At 52.3% G+C, this 16735-nt stretch overlaps 1 protein-coding gene across 1 annotated transcript; it reads left to right on the top strand.

Annotated features, from left to right (window-relative positions):
* The first annotated feature begins 6716 nt into the window (after positions 1–6716).
* Positions 6717–16292, top strand: NRN1 (neuritin 1). The gene is made up of 3 exons (XM_037382073.1): positions 6717–7147; positions 11291–11435; positions 14981–16292. Exons 1-3 carry the CDS (start codon positions 7093–7095, stop codon positions 15210–15212), a joined length of 432 nt encoding a protein of 143 aa, XP_037237970.1. The 5' UTR covers positions 6717–7092; the 3' UTR covers positions 15213–16292.
* The last annotated feature ends 443 nt before the right edge of the window (positions 16293–16735 follow it).

Genomic DNA, 16735 nt, shown 5'->3' with positions numbered 1-16735 from the left:
TCTGATGCTCATGAAGGTGGTTTTAGATCCTGGATGCATGTTACCTAATGGCAATGGGTAATTGATGCATGAAACATCTCAGTCCACAGCTACCCGCATCACTTCCCACCTTCTTTATTGTGCTGCTAGATCATACTGAGGAGCAGGACAACTCCTCTTAAGGAGGCTGCTGACTGTTCAGTTGCTCTGTGCCACTACAAACAGTGGCTGCGGAGCTGCTCTTGACTTTTCCAGCTGCAATCACCTGCATGGCAGCTGACACGTGACAATGATATGTGAGTTAATTATGCCAGTTGTCACACACAAGACAAATTGGCCCAAGTGTGGGTTCAGAAGGAGGATGGTTTTTAATGAATGCATACTTCTCCTCAAGTCAAGCCTTGGTGAAACTAGTTCCCAAGAAGACATTTTCTACTCAGATTCACAGAACTTATCTCTGACCTTTCAGTTTCCAGCGTCATAAATATGTTCCTAAAACTAATAGTGGAGAAGGAGAGGGATGAAGAAGTTGCGTGTCCTCAGCATTTCTGCAATCAGATTGCGGATGTATGCACAGATACATATTGCTTTTCCTTGTCACAGAGCCCTCTTCACCTTTGTATACATTCTTCCCCCCAGATTTCATCCTTCCTAGAAAAGTGAGATCTCACTTGAAGTTCTTGCAATGCACGTGTGACTGGCAGAACATCTGTCTTGGTAATGTTCTCATCAGCCCACAATTAATTAACACATTGTTTTCCTGCTCCCTAAATCCCCAAGTTCCCCTGAAACTTTAGTTTTCATGACTAAGGATTGATGAAGAAAAATTTGAAATGTAGAAGCAGTGTCTTCCCATGAGAGCTGGAAATCTGATATGGTTGGTTCTTTAATTTTTTTTTTCTAGAACGAATCATATTGACTGTTATAAAGAAAACTCAGAGTGGTGTTTCAGTTATTGAAGTCCTACTGTAACTGAAGGTTAATAGCTGTTGTGGCAGTAGATACTCTATAAATCAATGGAAGAAACACGTGAATCACCCCACTGAGGTACGTCCCATCTCACCGTGGTCAATAGACGTTGTGGTGCCAACGTCCATGGAAGCAGGAAACATTCACGTGCCAGCAACTTTTAGGATTTGTTATTGATACATACTGACAATAAAGGTTTTGTGCAGCCAGTTTGTGTTCTGGCGATGGCGTTATTATTCCAGACTCAGAGCTTGTTTCTGAACCAAGATCCAGAACTTGGTTACTGGCATTTGCAACCACAGAAATGGGAGTTATCTTAATACCATGGGAATGCATTCAAGGTTATTCTCACACACTCAGGATGACTGGCATCTGGACTAAGGAGTTCATTAAGGGTGTCAGAGAGTGATCAACAGGGCTGGCATGATACATACAGCTCATTACAAGCCTTCCAATTCCTTACACAGTATGGATTTCACCATAGTGAAGCAATCACTGGAACAACCTCCCCAGTGATGTGGTGGAGTTTCCAGCACTGGAGGTTTTCAAGACAGGACTGGTCAGGGTGCAAGGTAATCTCATCTAGGCTCCCTTTCCTGTGAAAGGTTGGACCAGACGATGTCTGGAGTTCCCTTCCAACCTGGGCTGTTCTATGGTTCTGTGTTCTATGAAAATAGTAAGCCTGGATGCCAGGAACTCCACCAATGTCAGCCTTTTCACAGCCATTTTACAGGTCTGTATACCTCCCTCCAGCCTATAATGAGAAGTGTACAGACTAGCCTTAGGTTTATGTTTCTTAAAGAAAAATTTCAGTCGTAAAGACGCTAAGGATTGATACTGCTTTCTTCTGAGACTGCTTTACTGAAACCATCCTACTCTTTGAAACATCCACAGGCACCTTAAGCAAATCATGTGTTGCAAACATAATTGTAGTGGGTGTGAACTCCATCTGGCTAGAGCAGTGCAGGCTCACATACCTCCCCTCAGCTTGCCTGGGCTCAACAGCGATGCCAGTGCCACAAACTGATGTAAAGGGGTCATGCTAATAAGATGCAGTATTTCGAGTGCATGCACAGCCACCCTCCTAAAAATACATCTCTGAGGAGTGCAGTTAAATGCAAACACTACTGTTTCTGTAATAGCTAGTGCTTTCCTTACTGGATTGGCTGGCATGAGCTGATCATGGTCAAGTGATATCTTGTTTTTTTCAAGACTGCTTTTTAAAAGAGAAAATTGCTGAAGAACAAACATAGAGGCTGCGCTTTTCAAACAAACCTGGTGAAGTCTGCAATTCTGGTTTTCCCCTTCGAAAATCCCAGAAGCTGAGGCTGAAGATTGCATTCTTCTAATCTCTAAATTTATATCAGATCATTGTTTTCTGTGCCAGATAGGTAAGGTTACAAATACCTTACCCAGCATTTGTCATTTTTTAAAGATTAGTATCGAGCAATCATGTCCCTTTTACATCCACTCAGCCATTTACTTTTTTCTTTCCCAGTTTTATATTTGGAACCACAGCAACAGTTTATATTTTCAGAAATATGTTTTCACAGACACCAGATGACAATGATTTTTCATAGTGAACAACAAGCACTATTTTGGTACTAATTTCTAGGCAGATGTGGGGCAAATTCTGGTCTTGGGTGCATATCTTCAATTTTTTTCTGCTTAGCCTAAGTCAGACACATCCAGCCAGTAACAAAGCCAGATGTCTAATGAAACAAGGCCACTCAAAAAAGCTCTAGAAGTCTGGCTGTTATCGAAAGGTATTTCTTTAATCCTACCTGTCACATTTTCAGTGTGTTCTCATTATTTTTCTACTTTAAAAAAATCTTGGAAGATCTTACTGTGAAAAGCTATTAATTTATCAGCCAGGTTTGATATTTGCATGTATTTTTCTGGCTGGCCACCTTCCTCTAGGGAAAGTAGCAGCTGAGGGCTGGGAGCTACAGCACAAGCAAGGAGAGCCACCTCTGCAGGACTATAAAGCTTTCAGTCTGCATCCCCTTCTCGGGGGACCTGCGAGATGGAAGGGTACAGAGGCACAAGTCACTGTTTCATCTCAGCTTCACTAGGGCTGGATCTCAGGCTGATGGTGAGGGAGAGTTAAAGCAGACAGTCACCTCCTGGTAGAGGCGATGTTACTGCAGGATGAGCTAAGAGCGAATACATTTCTCACACACCCATAGGAGGGACTTTTAAATATCACCGTGATCGCTGGACCCTCCCCTTCAACCTAAGCCGATGCTTAGAATAAATCATTCTCTGACTGACAGCACCAAAGATTTAGTTTCTATCCGTATTACTAGCCTGTAACCATGAACTGAGGAGCCCACGGTGTAAGCTGTTTCAAGAAATACCTTGCACTAAAAAAAAAAAAAAAAAAAAAAAAAAAAAGGGATAAAGGGAAAAAGAAATGCAGAGATGCAGCTAGCTTTGCCAGGAAAAGCATCTCGCTCTGCTACCTTGAGCCGGCTGCCTCTTTTGAGGTTCAGCCATGACAGTCAGCCAAAAGCTAAATGAGAAACACATCCGCTAAATGCGGTGGTCCCCTTGTGGCAGGTGATTTAGATGGAGCTGAGCTCGCTTTATATCAGCTGCCCAGCACGCTGCTCTCCACCCGGCAGTGACAGCGCAGGGCTGCCCACCCAAATCCTTACCCAGGCACTCGGGCACACGGCGCAGCCCACGCTGCACTCGCTGCTATCTCTGGCAGAGCTATATCTGGCCAGCAGCCGTGGGCTCCGTCCGTCTGCCTCCGCCACGGCAGCGATCACACACAGCCACGGCATGACACCACCGCCAACCCTAACAAGCGGAGCATGAGGCTGCTGCCAGGACGGAGCCCTTTTTCTTCAAAGCAAGGGCAAAATCGTGCTGATGAGCAAATTGCCCTAACAGGAACTGAGCAAGGCACAGTTAGATGCTCCTTTCCTAGAACACACGCAGCTATCTCTTACAAATGGGCTGATATTCAAGCACCTTCTAATACCACATTGAGGGGAAAAGAAAAAAAAAAAAAGACAAAAAAGGGTAGTCTGATAAACAGCTGTCCCCACTTCATCCTGCTCCCCAGCTCCCAGTAGAGCTGAGGCTGCTGCTATTTGAGATGGGCTGAAACCGCTGGCTTTTGTCCAGAATCTATAGCACAACGGGTCCCGTCCTGGGGCAGGGAAGGTGGTGAGGCTGGAGCCGGGCTGGAATTTCAGACAGAGCTGGCCTGCCCCAACAGTCAAGAACATTTAGAGGAATTTGGCCAAGCCCTTTTTGCCTCTGTAATTGATGCCTCTAGCTGTTATATCTTTTTTGTTGTTGTTTGGCCAGAAATCCCCCAGAAATGCCTGTTCTTATGAGATTTGTGGCCAGATTGCCAGAGGCTCCAGTCATTTCGGCAGTGATGGACGTACCAAAAGCCAGATATTAAACTCTTCCCGGTTGTGTATTGGAAACTGCCCTGAAGTTCATTCCAAAGCAGATTTACATAGTGTAATGTCAAAATCATGTTCAACGCAAGCCTTGGGGAGCCAGTCCAACCTCTAACCTGAAGCTATAACTTGTCTGCCCTCAGCAAAAAAAAAAAGGAGCAGACAAAACCGTAGCAAATATGAATGTATAAGTAAGCCAATATAGTTACCAATAAGGCAGAGTTGTGCAATGAGAAATTCCTCTTGCTGCAGCCTCCACCACCTGGTGCTCCTGCAAGGGTGCCTTGTCCCTCTTAACAGTAAATGCAGCCACAAGTGGTCCAGCTGCCAAGAGCTGGTAGGTTCAGTGTTTATATCCAGGTACCTCAACCCACAGTCCCTTCATGCTCTTCCTTTCTTATGCCAATAATGCACTGACTTTGAGACATAAACAATCTTTTGGGCTCTCTAACCCATCCCTCCTGGGAAAAGGACAGGGCTCCACATTTTGACACTCACTTCAGTGTTTGTTGCATTACAAAAGCACCCATTACCAGAGCCTGGTAGAAGTGTTTTGCCTTACTAGCGTACACTCAAACCCTTCATTCCCTTGAAAAAGAACATGGTGCACAGTCTGAAGCTTAGCCTTAGCCTTCTTGCTGTCACCAATGTCTTCAGGAGTGTGTCAAAGACAACTGTACTCAGGGCTGCAGCTTCATGGCTGAGTCAATCAAAAGGCAAGCTGCCAGGGGACACGGCACCCATTTTGCACTGTGTTCACTACCGCGTGTCCACATGCTGAGCTGGCTCTGGGAGCTGGCTGAAAATGAACCTTTTTATTTGAATTCCTCAGGTTAGTTTTCAGCCAGCTCTGTCCCCTAATCCAGCTCACCATCCATGGTGGAGATCTATAAATAGGAAGCAAAGGTGGAGCAAAAAGGAATAGTGGGAAGGTGCAGAAGGGACAAGTCAGCATTTTTCACCTGCAGGCCCCAGCTGACTTGTAGCGTAGTTACCCAGCGTTGTATCTGCTTTCCAGGTGAAGAAACAGAGCTTGGGGTTTCAGGACGGCTGTAAGAGGATGCACGTGCAGGCTGCCTCTGCACACATTAGGTAGAACTAGAGAGGCAATGGCATTCACCAGCACTATTTTGTGAATGGAGCTCTCAGCAAGGATGCTTCTCATCCTGACCTCCAGTTTCCTTACTTCCAGTAGCACTGATTCATTTAACCCCGTGCAATCCCTGTCTCTGCCTGGTGGGCTTCAGGCAGCCCATGAAAGTCAGACAGACCCAGCCTGGCAGCTGCTGTCCCCCTCTCATTGAGGTCTGGGGATTGTCACATGTGGTTTGTAACAAGAGGGACCAACTGGTAGCCCAGCTGGTCCAGGGCTCTGCAGCACTGGCAGTGCAGAAGGACTGCAGGGGGAGGACCTGGGACTGGGAAGAACCAAAGGCCAGCAGAAGTTCTCACTCCGGCCAGTCCGCCTTTGGCTCCTGGAGGTCCCACAGATGGCTGAGAAAGGTCAGGGCTGAGCTGGGGGTGAGTAACTTTGCAGTGGAAGAGCCCAGGCTGTAGGATGGGGTTGTAGCCGGTTGCTTCGCACCGGGAGCAGCCCATGCCGGCACCGTTAGGTTCCTCTCTCGCTGCTGGAAGGAGTGGCCTTGAGGAGGGTCCCGAGAGGGCGCCAGGCTGCAGGAGCCCCCCAGACCAAGCCCTGTCCCGGGCAGGGCTCCGCGTAGCCCCGGTCGGCGCCATCCCCGCCCCAGCCCTGCCACACCTGTAGCCCATCCCCAGAGGAGGGGGTGCGGTGGTCCCCAGACTCAGGCCGGCCCCACTGCAGTCCCCAGGGCTCCCCCACGCGTGACCCCTTTCCCACAGCTCGCTCTGCAGTCCCACAGCCGGGCTGCTGCCACCGGGATTGAGCGCAGGCAGCAGGGCCGGGAGAGACCAGCTTCCCCCCGCGCCGCGCTCCCCCACCTCAGCCTGGGGGTGACGTCATGGTGGGGGAGGGGCGGGCAGGGGGAGGGGACCCCCGCACCTCCCTTTCCTCCTCCCCGCTCCGCAGCGCGGGGGCCGGGCCCGGCCAGCCCCGACGGGGCGGCCCGGGGGCGGGGGGGGGTTCTGCCGTGCAATCCCCACCCCCGGGGGGGCGGCTCCTCCGTCTGCGTGTCTGTGTGTGCGTGTGTGTGTGTGCGTGTCCCCCCCACCGCCCCCGCATCCCTCCCGCCCCGGGGGACGGTCCCGGCTGCCGCCCCCCCCCCCCCCCCCCGCAGCCACACGGGGCAGGCGGAGAGCGCGGGGGGGGGCGGGGGGGGTCCTCGGCGATTAATGGGGCGGGGAGACACGGGGAGAGCGGATAAATCCAGCTTGTGATGCCTATAAATGGCGATTCTCTTCCAAGGTGCACATTTAAAAAAAAAAAGGAAGAAAAAGAAGGGGATGAAAAAAAAAAAAAAAACGGTCCGTGTCATCCCCCCACGTCAGGGCCGGTGGTGGGCGTGAGGCTGTACTTCCCCCGCCCCCTCCTAATGGAGCGAACCATTCCCAGCTAGTCCTCCTCGCCCTCTCCCTCTGCCTCCCTCTTTCTCTCCTTCTCCTCTTGTCTCCCCCCCCCTTGTCTGCAAAGTCCTCCGCTGCTCGGAACTTGTTGGCAATGCCTATTTTTCAGCTTTCCCCCACGTTCTCCAAAGTAACTATTTAAAGATCTGCAGCCGCAAATGGTTTTACTAAATGTAGGATGGGACTTAAGTTGAACGGCAGATATATTTCTCTGATCCTTGCTGTACAGATAGGTAAGTGGACTGCCAAATTCGGGAGCAAGTTGTGTGCACCGAAGCCCGGCTGATGCATGCAGGAGCGGAACGTGGGAACGAGCTGCGCCGACGGCCGCGGTGCGGGGCGCGGGGGGACCCCGCTCCTCTGCCTCCTGCCCGGGCGGCTTCGGGGTGCTTCACGCTGTCAAGGCAGGGGGGTCCGCAGGACAGGGAGCCGTTTTATCGGTCTTCTGGAACCACTTTTGTTGTTCTTTTTCTTAAATCGGTGCATGCTCATACTTCACTCCCCCCCCCCCCCCCCCCCCCCGCCTTATTCCCCCTCCTGTTCCCTCCGTCCCCACGAACGGCTGCATTTGTATCTGTTTTTCGGATATCCCCTGCATTCCTTTCCACCGACAATCTGGGAACTCCAGCGCTAAGAAATCCCCCTCCCCTCCCTGCCCCGAGGGACAGAGAAATAAGAACCAGCACAAAATGGCTTGCGAGAGATCTAACTGGAAAGTTTGGGGTTTGTTTTTTTTTTTGCAGAAAATCAGGGGGACAAGCCAAGGGCTCCCTTTGGGAACTTGGAGGCTTTCCCATTTGCAAAGCAGCCTAAAACCAAACAAAACCCATCACTAACTTAAAGGAAAAAAAAATTATATCCACCCGAATGGGGGGTTTAAACAAATAAAAAACCTTTCAAAATCGCGAAGTCCCACCGCCCGATCGTTAATTTTGTGCTGGGAGAACCGCTGTCAAAAAACGAGCGGGTCTAAAAAAATTCTATATATGCTAAGTTACTTAAAATAGAACAGGTTTCCCTCCACGCCGGTATGTGTTTTTGTGTGCTCGTTGCTGGTTTTGGTTAATATCTTGGGGTTTTCACTGGTTGTTGTTACTAGTTTGCTCTCAGGTTCATTTTATTCAACATTTCTTTGCTGAAAATGTTTTGAGTTACAGACATTAAACAATCTCCAAGTTAATGACCACTTTGGTCCTGTACAGGCAAATTTTAAAGATTTTATATGGAATGTATATATTCCAAAGCATGATCCAAAATTGAGCTTGAAGGAAAGGGCGATTAAAGCGCGTCTTTTATTATCCAGATTGTCAGGTGTGAAGAGACCTTTGAAAATATTTGCCTGCAAAGGAATTCTGCTACAATAAAACCAAAAATGCTCGGCATTGCTATTTAGAGATCCTTTTGCTCGGTCACCCTCCTCTCCAGACAATCTCTGCAGCATTTTGTGGGTACCAAAAGAAAGAAGGAGAGAAAAAAAATTAAAAAAAAAAAAAAGAAAGAAAGAAAAAAAGAAGGGGAGAACAAGAAAGGGAGGAAAGAAGAAGGCAAAATGCCTTGAACATTTCTTCATGGAAAAAAGGAAAAAATAAGAAATATTGCGATGAAATGTTGACCTCTGGAAAATGTGGATATACGATGCAAACCCCTCCATTCGTATTACCATTCCATTTTAAATGAGGCTGAACTCTTCAGAAGGCCATTTTCTGTACTGTCAGAGAAAGAAAGGGGAAGGCATTAATTGGATGTTACCCTTAAGTTCAGTCCTTGCATTTTTTATTTGTTTGTTCGTTTGGAGGAGGAGGATTTTCTCTCATTTGCGTTTATTTGATGCAGCGAGGGAGGATTTTATTCACGGTGACATTTGGAAAGGTAGCTAGGGTCGCTGGGAGCAGCCGTCCCCGGGCTGGCGGGAGCATGAGCAGTGATTTGGAAAGTTACCCCAAAAATTGCTGCACACCGCGGGGATGGTGGCGGTGCGGTCGCTTTGCGGTGCCCTGGGAGAGGACAGCTTTGAAGCTCGTGGAGGGCTTTTCTCCTTTCTGCTCCTCCTTCGGTATTTCGGGTAACCTGCCCCCCACCCCGAAATCAGCTTCTGGTTGTCCGTAAGGGGGTTGCAAAGGGCCATTTGCCTTTGCCTCGTTCCCGGTAACGGCTCGTGTGAAATGGATGTTCGGATCGTTCCCAAAACGTCTAGGCGCCGGGGCTTAGGAAAGAAAAAATATTTATATGGGCAGAGGGGATTGGAACTGTCCGAAATCCCTGACATTGTGGGAGGTGACTTGGGGGGGACGCGGGGACCGAGTCTCCGTGGAAGGCGCCCAGGGACAGGAGGGATGGACCAGGCACAGCTAAAGGGCAGGCGGGCTGGGGGGACGGGGAGCGGGTTTCGCCGAGGGGGGCACAGTCCGTTATGGATGGCTCCTGCGGTCCTGCTGCATTGCAAATTGCTGCACACTCCTGTCTTTGAAGGGGGAGGGGGGGGGCTAGGAGGGAGGCGGGGGGGGGAAGGTCAGAGCCACGGCAAAGCACAAGCGACCTAGTTCAGTAGAAATCCCGCTGTTGTTTAACCGGGCAGGACCCTCGTCTATCTGATTTTGCTTTCTTGGGTTGTTTGTTTTTTTGGTTGTTTTTTTTTTTTTTTTTTTTGGGGGGGGGTGGTCCTTAATTGGTGGGGGTTAGGGCGGCTTTGAGCCGGGGGTGCCCTGTGCGGAGGGAGCGGCGCGGGCCCGGCTGCCCCTCGGAGGGGAGGGATGGAGGGATGCTCTGAGCCCCGCTGGTCCCAGACCTGACCCTCTGTCACCCCGGCCCAAGGCAGGGCTTCGCTTCGGACCCCCTATTTTCAGCTCAGCCCATCACGTTTTGGGAGGAATTAGCGACAGCTTCCCCTCCTCTTTCCCGCTGTAGCTGCCGGAGCGGGATGGAGCGGGTTTTATAGGACATGGTTTTACCCCCGGGATGGTCCTCAGTTCTTCTCTGTTTGTTTGCCTGGCTTTTTTTCCTACCGTAGCCAACGTCTGTATCCTGCTGGGGGTTTGATGTGACGGCTGGTGCTGGTGTGTGTGTAGAGGGGAGTGGCCACCAAGTCATGTTAGCGATGAATCAAACGGCAAGGGGGGGGATCTGGGTTGAAACAGTCTCTGTCGGAGTCAGCCATTTAGCTTGGAGCCGGTGCCCGGCAAGGGAACACACACACCGCCACCGCCATACCCTGGGGACACGGCTCGGGAGAGACCCCCACCCCAACAACCCCCCCGCCCCGGCGGTGTGGGCGGCCCAGGGTTCCTCCGGAAGGGAGGGGGGCAGCCCCCGCCCGCCCCCACGGCCCGCAGCGACATCCCAGCTGCGTGCCCGGGGTCGAGGCCGGGCCTAGGGACACCACAGCGTCCCCAGCCCCCGTCACTGGCAGGAGAGTGGTGAGGGATCACCCCCATCCCCGTGTCCCCCAGGCTGCGGCTGCGGCGCGGGCTGCTGCGGGCGTGTGCGCGGTGCGGCGCGGTGCGGTGGCACAGGCCGCAGCAATGTCCCCGCGTCCCGTCCCGTCCCCCCGCCGACACGCGGGAGGAACCACCTCCCGCACACCGTAACGCGTTTGCTTTCCCCGTTTGCAGGCGGTTGTTGTTGGGTTTGTTCCTATTGCATTTAAGCGCGTGCCGCTCCGCAGCGCAACCCCGCAGGATGCCCGAGGCGGCGCGTTGGAGGGAGCGGGACTCCCCCCTGCCCCTGCCCGCCCCGCTGCTCCGAGCCCCGGAAGCCCCCACAGCTGCGTGCGTGGCGCTGGGGTTGCTTCTTTTCGTGTCCTTGTCGCAGCTTTTTCTAGTGGTTTTTCTTTTTTTTTAATTATTATTCCTATATATATATTTTTTCCCCGGCCGCGTTTTGCACAATCTGTGCCGGGCGACCCGGGCGTTAAGGAGCCGTGTGTGTGCGTGTGTGCGCGCCAGTGTTTGCACGGAGAAACGCGCCTGCTGCTTCGAGGCGGAATTTTCTAACAAAGGAGCAAGTCCGGGGAGAAGCACGCAGCGCATCTTCACCTCCCCTCCCCTCCTCCCGGTCCCTCAAAAGAAAAAAAAAAAAAAAAAAAAAAAAAAAAAAAAAAAGAAAAAAGACTGAAGCAAATGCCGTTAATCCACGGGCACTGAAAATCCTGATGCTAAAAAGGCAAAGGGCGACAAGCCCCTGACTCATGTCCCCGAGCGCCCGATGGCGACCCTGGCTCGGTCCCACCGCCCTCCTCCTGCCCCAGACCGCCGCTGCCCGGCCGGGCGCGCTTTTAGCGACGGGGGTGGGGGGGCGAGGGGGGAGGGGGCGAGGGGGCGGTGCGGGGGCCGGGGCGGGCGGGGGGCCGGCGGTGCTGACCTGTGCCCCTGCCCCCCCAGCGCACCTGGTGCAGGCGGTGAGAGCGGCGGGGCGGTGCGATGCGGTCTTTAGGGGCTTCTCGGACTGTTTGCTGCGGCTGGGCGATAACATGGCCAACTACCCGCAGGACCTGGACGACAAGAGAAACCTCCAAACGATCTGCGCGTAGGTCTTTCCTCTCTCCTTCGGGGCCGCGGGGGGACAACGGGACTAGGGGGTCACCCGGGGCTGGGCAGGGGGGAGGGCGAGGTTGGATGGTGGCGGTGGGAGGGGAAGCAGCAGAAGTAACGCGGGGTTCGGCGCTTCGGGGCTGGGTTCTCCGCTCCGGGCTTCCTCCGAGGGCGCTGCCGTAGGGCAGCAGGGCAGCCTGGAGGGAGTTTTTACAACGTCTTTTTTTAGTTTTCCCACCGTGAATCTGGGGGAGAGGGGGGTGGGGGGGCGTTTGTTTGTTTTCTTTTTCTGTTTGTTTAGGTGTTTGTGGGGATTTTATTTTCCCTTTCCCCTCCTTAGCCCCTCGCTTGCATTCTTCCCCTTCTCCTGCTTCGCCCTGGGTGTTGACATGAGCTGCACGGGGGTTGTTCCCCCCTTTCCTATTGCTGCCTTCGGGACTCAGGGTCACTGCCAGGCTCCGGGGTCCCCCCGGGCGCTCAGGGCAGTGGCAGGCCGGGGACAGGCAGCTCACCCTGGCCGGCGGCAGCCGGCCCTAGGGAGGTGATTCCTCGGAAAATAGATGTAATTAAATACAAAAGAGCCCAGCCGCAATATGAATCGCCCAGCGGCAGAGGGGCGGCCGTCGCGGCTGTCCCGACGGCAGCTCTGCCCCCCAGCCCCGCGCCTCTCGGGTCCCCTGGCTCCCGGGGAAAGGCCGTTGTCCCCCCCCCCCGGCTCGCCCCGCTCCTGGCACAGAGGGGAGGAGAAGGAAGGGGCAACGATAAAGGGAAAAAAATAATAAAAAGGAAAACAACCAAAAAAAAAAATAAAGGGAGAAAAAGAGCTCACCTTGCTAAATCGGTTTCTGCTCCCTTCCTTCCCAATTCCTCTCCGAAGCTGGAGGAACTGGGACAGGTGGAGGAGCCCTGAATGAGGGGTGAGTTTCCCCAGAGCTCAGGGCAGTGGATCTTACCAGGGAGGGAAACTGGGGCGGCTGCTGGGGCCGGGGAGCCGCCTGCTCCGGCCTTGCGCGTCCCGCTGCGGGGTCCCGGTCCTGGGCAGGGAGGCAGAAACGGGCCTTTTCGATACTTGTGGGAAAGAAAAAAGAAGAGAAGAGAAAAGAAGAGAAGAGAAAAGAAGAGAAGAGAAAAGAAGAGAAGAGAAAAGAAGAGAAGAGAAGAGAAGAGAAGAGAAGAGAAGAGAAAAGAAAAGAAAAGAAAAGGATAAAATAAAATAAAATAAAATAAAATCTGGCTGCACAGGGTATTCTCCCGTCTCCCTGTTGCTGTTTTCTGGCACAAACTCCCCTCCCACCGAAAAAAACCCAACCAACCAAACAAAATTAGAGAAAATCATGTTTAGAAACGAGCCAAGGTCCTTAGACATAAATATGTTTGGAATAGGTTTTTTCTGATTTTGCTCCGTGAAAATCAGAAAACGAAGGACATAAATGGGAAGAAAGGAAAGGAAAGGAAAGGAAAGGAAAGGAAAGGAAAGGAAAGGAAAGGAAAGGAAAGGAAAGGAAAGGAAAAAGAGAAGAGAAGAGACTGCAGCCTTCCTCTCTTCCTACCAGAGATTTCTGAGTCAAGCACCTGCTAAAGCTGGCATCTCGCTGTAAATGCTGAGTTGCAGTTTACCTTATGTAAGGTATAACACCTTGTGTGAGGAATAAATACCCCCGGGCAGCAGTGTCCTAATATGTCCTTTGGCCGGGCAGCACCGGACCAGACGTGGTTCCGACCTGTAAAAAGTACCTCTTTTCCAAGCAAGACCCTTTTTCCGACCACCTCCCACCACTCGATTGCCTTCGCCCTGCTGGGATGTGTATTGAAAGAAGACGGGTAAAGATTTAATTTTCCTTTGGGAGATGCAATTACAGCAGAAATACTGCAGGAGAGGCACACTCTCAGACTCTGGCTTCTCAGTATCTCATTATTTATTACAAATGTATCAAACATTGGGAGTCTACAACCGGCTTAGAGTGCTCATAAATTAGAAACTGTACGACTACTTAAAAAAAAAAAAAAAAAAAAAAAAAAAGGAAGGAAGAAAGAAAGAAAGAAAGAGAAAGAACCAATATCCAACTTTCCAGGCACCTGCCTTGAGGCAAGGGGAAAATAGGAGGCAGAGGGCAGATTCAGGGTGACTTTCGATAACACAGACGCGGAGAGGAAAGGTCCCCCCGAGGCGGGGCAGTGGGACGGGTCCAGCCCCGGCGGCAAACCCGGCTCCAATCCCCCTGAAAAATCATGGAATCCTAAAATCGTTTAGGTTGGAGAAGATCTTTAAGATCGCCGGGTCCAACCGATAACCCAGCACTGCCAAGTCCACCACTAAACCATGTCCCTAAGCGCCACATTTACACGTCTTTTAAATACTTCCAGGGATGGTGATTCCACCACCCAAACTCGGCAGCCTATTCCAATGCTTGACCACCCTTCCAGTGAAGAATTTTTCCTAATACCCAATCGAAACCTCTCCTGGCACAACTTGAGGCCGTTTGCCCTTGTCCTGTCGCTTGTTACATGGGAAAAGGGACGGTCACCCACCTGCCTACAACCTCCTTTCAGGCAGTTGTAGAGAGGGATAAGGCCCCCCCGAGCCTCCCCCTCTCCAGACTAAACACCCCAGTTCCCCCAGCCGGTCCTCACAGGACTTGTGCTCCAGACCCTTCCCCAACTCCGTTGTCCTCCTTTGGACACGCAGAAGGGAATTACTAAAAGGAAAAGGAAAACCGTGTGGGAACTGGAAATTATTCTGACGAAGGAGAAACCCTTCGCTGCCTATAGACCCCCGGCCACGGATGAGGAGCCCCTCCCGCCGCTTCCCGAGGTGCGGGGCGCCCAGGAAGGTCCAGGAGGGGATGATGCTCCTTCCTCCTTCTCCTTTTCTCCTCCTCTTCCTCCTTCTCCTCCTTTCTCCTCCTTTCCTGCCCCTGCAGTCAGGGCCCGATTCCGCCCCGGGGATCCCTCCCGAGGGTCTCTAACACCTCACCGGGACCCTCCAGGATACCGCCTCTTACCTGGGAAAAGCGATGCCTTTCCCACACCCATCTGCCCCTACGAACGCCCCCCGGACGAGCCCGCTGGCTCCCAGGGGCGCCTGCCAGCTGGGGGCTGCATGCCCTCCCCCGCCAGGCAAAGACCGCTGCGGCAGCCACCCAGCAAAGCGATTTCTGCACCATCCCGCCCGGGCCGGGCTGTGCCGAAGGCGGGGTTGGAGAGGGGGACCGTCGGAAACCCAGCCAGCGGCAGCCCCCCCCGGGAGCCGGTACCCAGCGCAAAGCGGGCAGGGGGCGGGCTGTGGGGCAGGCAGGGGAAGGCGAGGGGCCCAGGATCCCTCCCAGAAACCGGTGTCTCGGGGGGGAGTGGGGCCGGGTTTTAGGGCGGGGGAGGCGGCAGCTCCTCCCCGCCTGGCGCCAGCCCCCTTTAGGGCATTCCCCCGCTCGGCGCCGCCGTCGGGGGGCCGGGGCTGCGGGCCCAAGGGGGCGCCCCCCGCCCCCCTCCGGGGATGGTTGGGTGCGTGCCTGTTTTGACGCCGGCTGCTCTCCCCTCCTGCAGGTACTGGGACGATTTCCACGCCTGCACCCTCACAGCGCTCACCGATTGCCAGGAAGGAGCGACAGACCTCTGGGAGAAATTGAGACGGGAATCCAAAAACCTCGATTTCCAAGGCAGCTTATTTGAACTGTGCGGAGGCGGCAGCGGCGCGGCACCGTCCCTCCTCCCGCCGGCTTTGCCCCTGCTCCTGGCGGCTCTGTGGGCCGCGCTAGTGACCTGGCTGCCTTTCTAGGGGGGCGAGCACACTCACACCCACACCCTCTCCATGTGCTGGATCTATAGAGGAAGTGTCCATCCGTTGCTTTGGGGACGTTGTGCTTTTCTGTGGTTGATGATGATGGTGGTGGTGGTGGTGGCTGATGATGGTGAAACACCCATGTAGGACTGTGGAAGCGTTCTCCCTTTATTTTTTGTGTTTTATTTGCCAAATGTTACCAAACAGGCAGCGGCGCGCAGCCCAAATCGGACCTCAGCTTTACTATCGCTTCGAATCAAAAATAGAAAAAAAATATAATAAAAAAAAAACCAAACTCGAGCCCTCGTTGTGCAAAAGCAATCTCAGGAACGGCTCTGGGCCACCTAACGCTAAGGTTGTGATCGGCCGGGATACCTCCCGGCGAGCCACGGGCTCCTCAAACGTGTGCGAGGCGAGAACAAAAACGCAGGCAAAAAGAAAAAAAAATAAAAAAGGCACTGGTGATGAATCCAAGGTAGATGGCCACGTGTGAAGCATATGGTGAATAATTCACAATCTCTCATCTTTCCTCCACAGTCGCTTGTTTTTTGGTCATTCCACTGCAAAAAAAAATTATAAATAAATAAAAAAGAGCATTTTTCCTCAAGGGGGAAAGAGAGCGAGCGAGAGAGGGGGAAACGAACAGTTAAGGAAGGAAGGGAAGAAGCGAAAGAAAGAGATGTGTCTAAATACCCGGCGGAGTGAAGGAATGCTGCTAACCGAGCTCTGAGAGTTTACCTTTACTTGCTGTTCGAAAGCATCTTTCCGAATTCACTGCCTTTAATTTTTTTCCTCCTCTTTGTTTTAGATGTTACACATACCAGTAAAATACCTGAATATCCAACCGTAGAGATCACAAAAAGGGGGCTTAAATGTAAACCTAAACAAACAAACAAACAAACCCAACAACAGCAAAATGCTTTTAAAAAAAAAAAAGAGCCTTGATTTTAAAAGAGAAGAAAAATGTAATTTAAACAAAAGTTTATTATAAAGTCAATTCAGCAAAAAAAAAAAAAACAAAAAAAGATTTGCTACAAAGTATAGACAGAAGTATAAAATAAAAATTATTGTTTGAAATGAGGGTGTCGTCCTTTTTATAAAATATGGCTAGAGTATCTCGAAAAGGACAGGGTTTTTAGGGCAAGGAAGGCTAAATCCTGCACCGCTCCCTGGATGAACATGGCAATTTCAGTTCAAACAAGGACAGGGCGGCAGAATTGCTTAGTCGGAGCCTTCCTTCCCCCCCCCCCCCCCGCCTTTTAATTTATTTCTTAAAAATACGCTATAAATCCTCCCACCCTCCTCCTCCTCCCAACCCCCCACCCCGCAGCACCCCCGCTCCCCAGGGCCGGCGAAGGGGACCCGGCGCAGCACAGCGCGGGGGCGGGCGGCGCGGCGGGCCCGCGGGCGCGGTGCGGCGCGGAACCTCGGCGGAGGGCGAGCAGCAACCACCATTAAGGAGGAGGCTGCGGAGCCAAGCGCCGGGGCGCAGAGGAGCCCTTTCATAATTAATAAGGCAG

The sequence above is a fragment of the Falco rusticolus genome, chromosome 3 (genome assembly GCF_015220075.1).
Source record: "Falco rusticolus isolate bFalRus1 chromosome 3, bFalRus1.pri, whole genome shotgun sequence".
NCBI classification, from domain to species: domain Eukaryota; kingdom Metazoa; phylum Chordata; class Aves; order Falconiformes; family Falconidae; genus Falco; species Falco rusticolus.
This window is presented reverse-complemented; position numbering and strand designations above follow the sequence as displayed.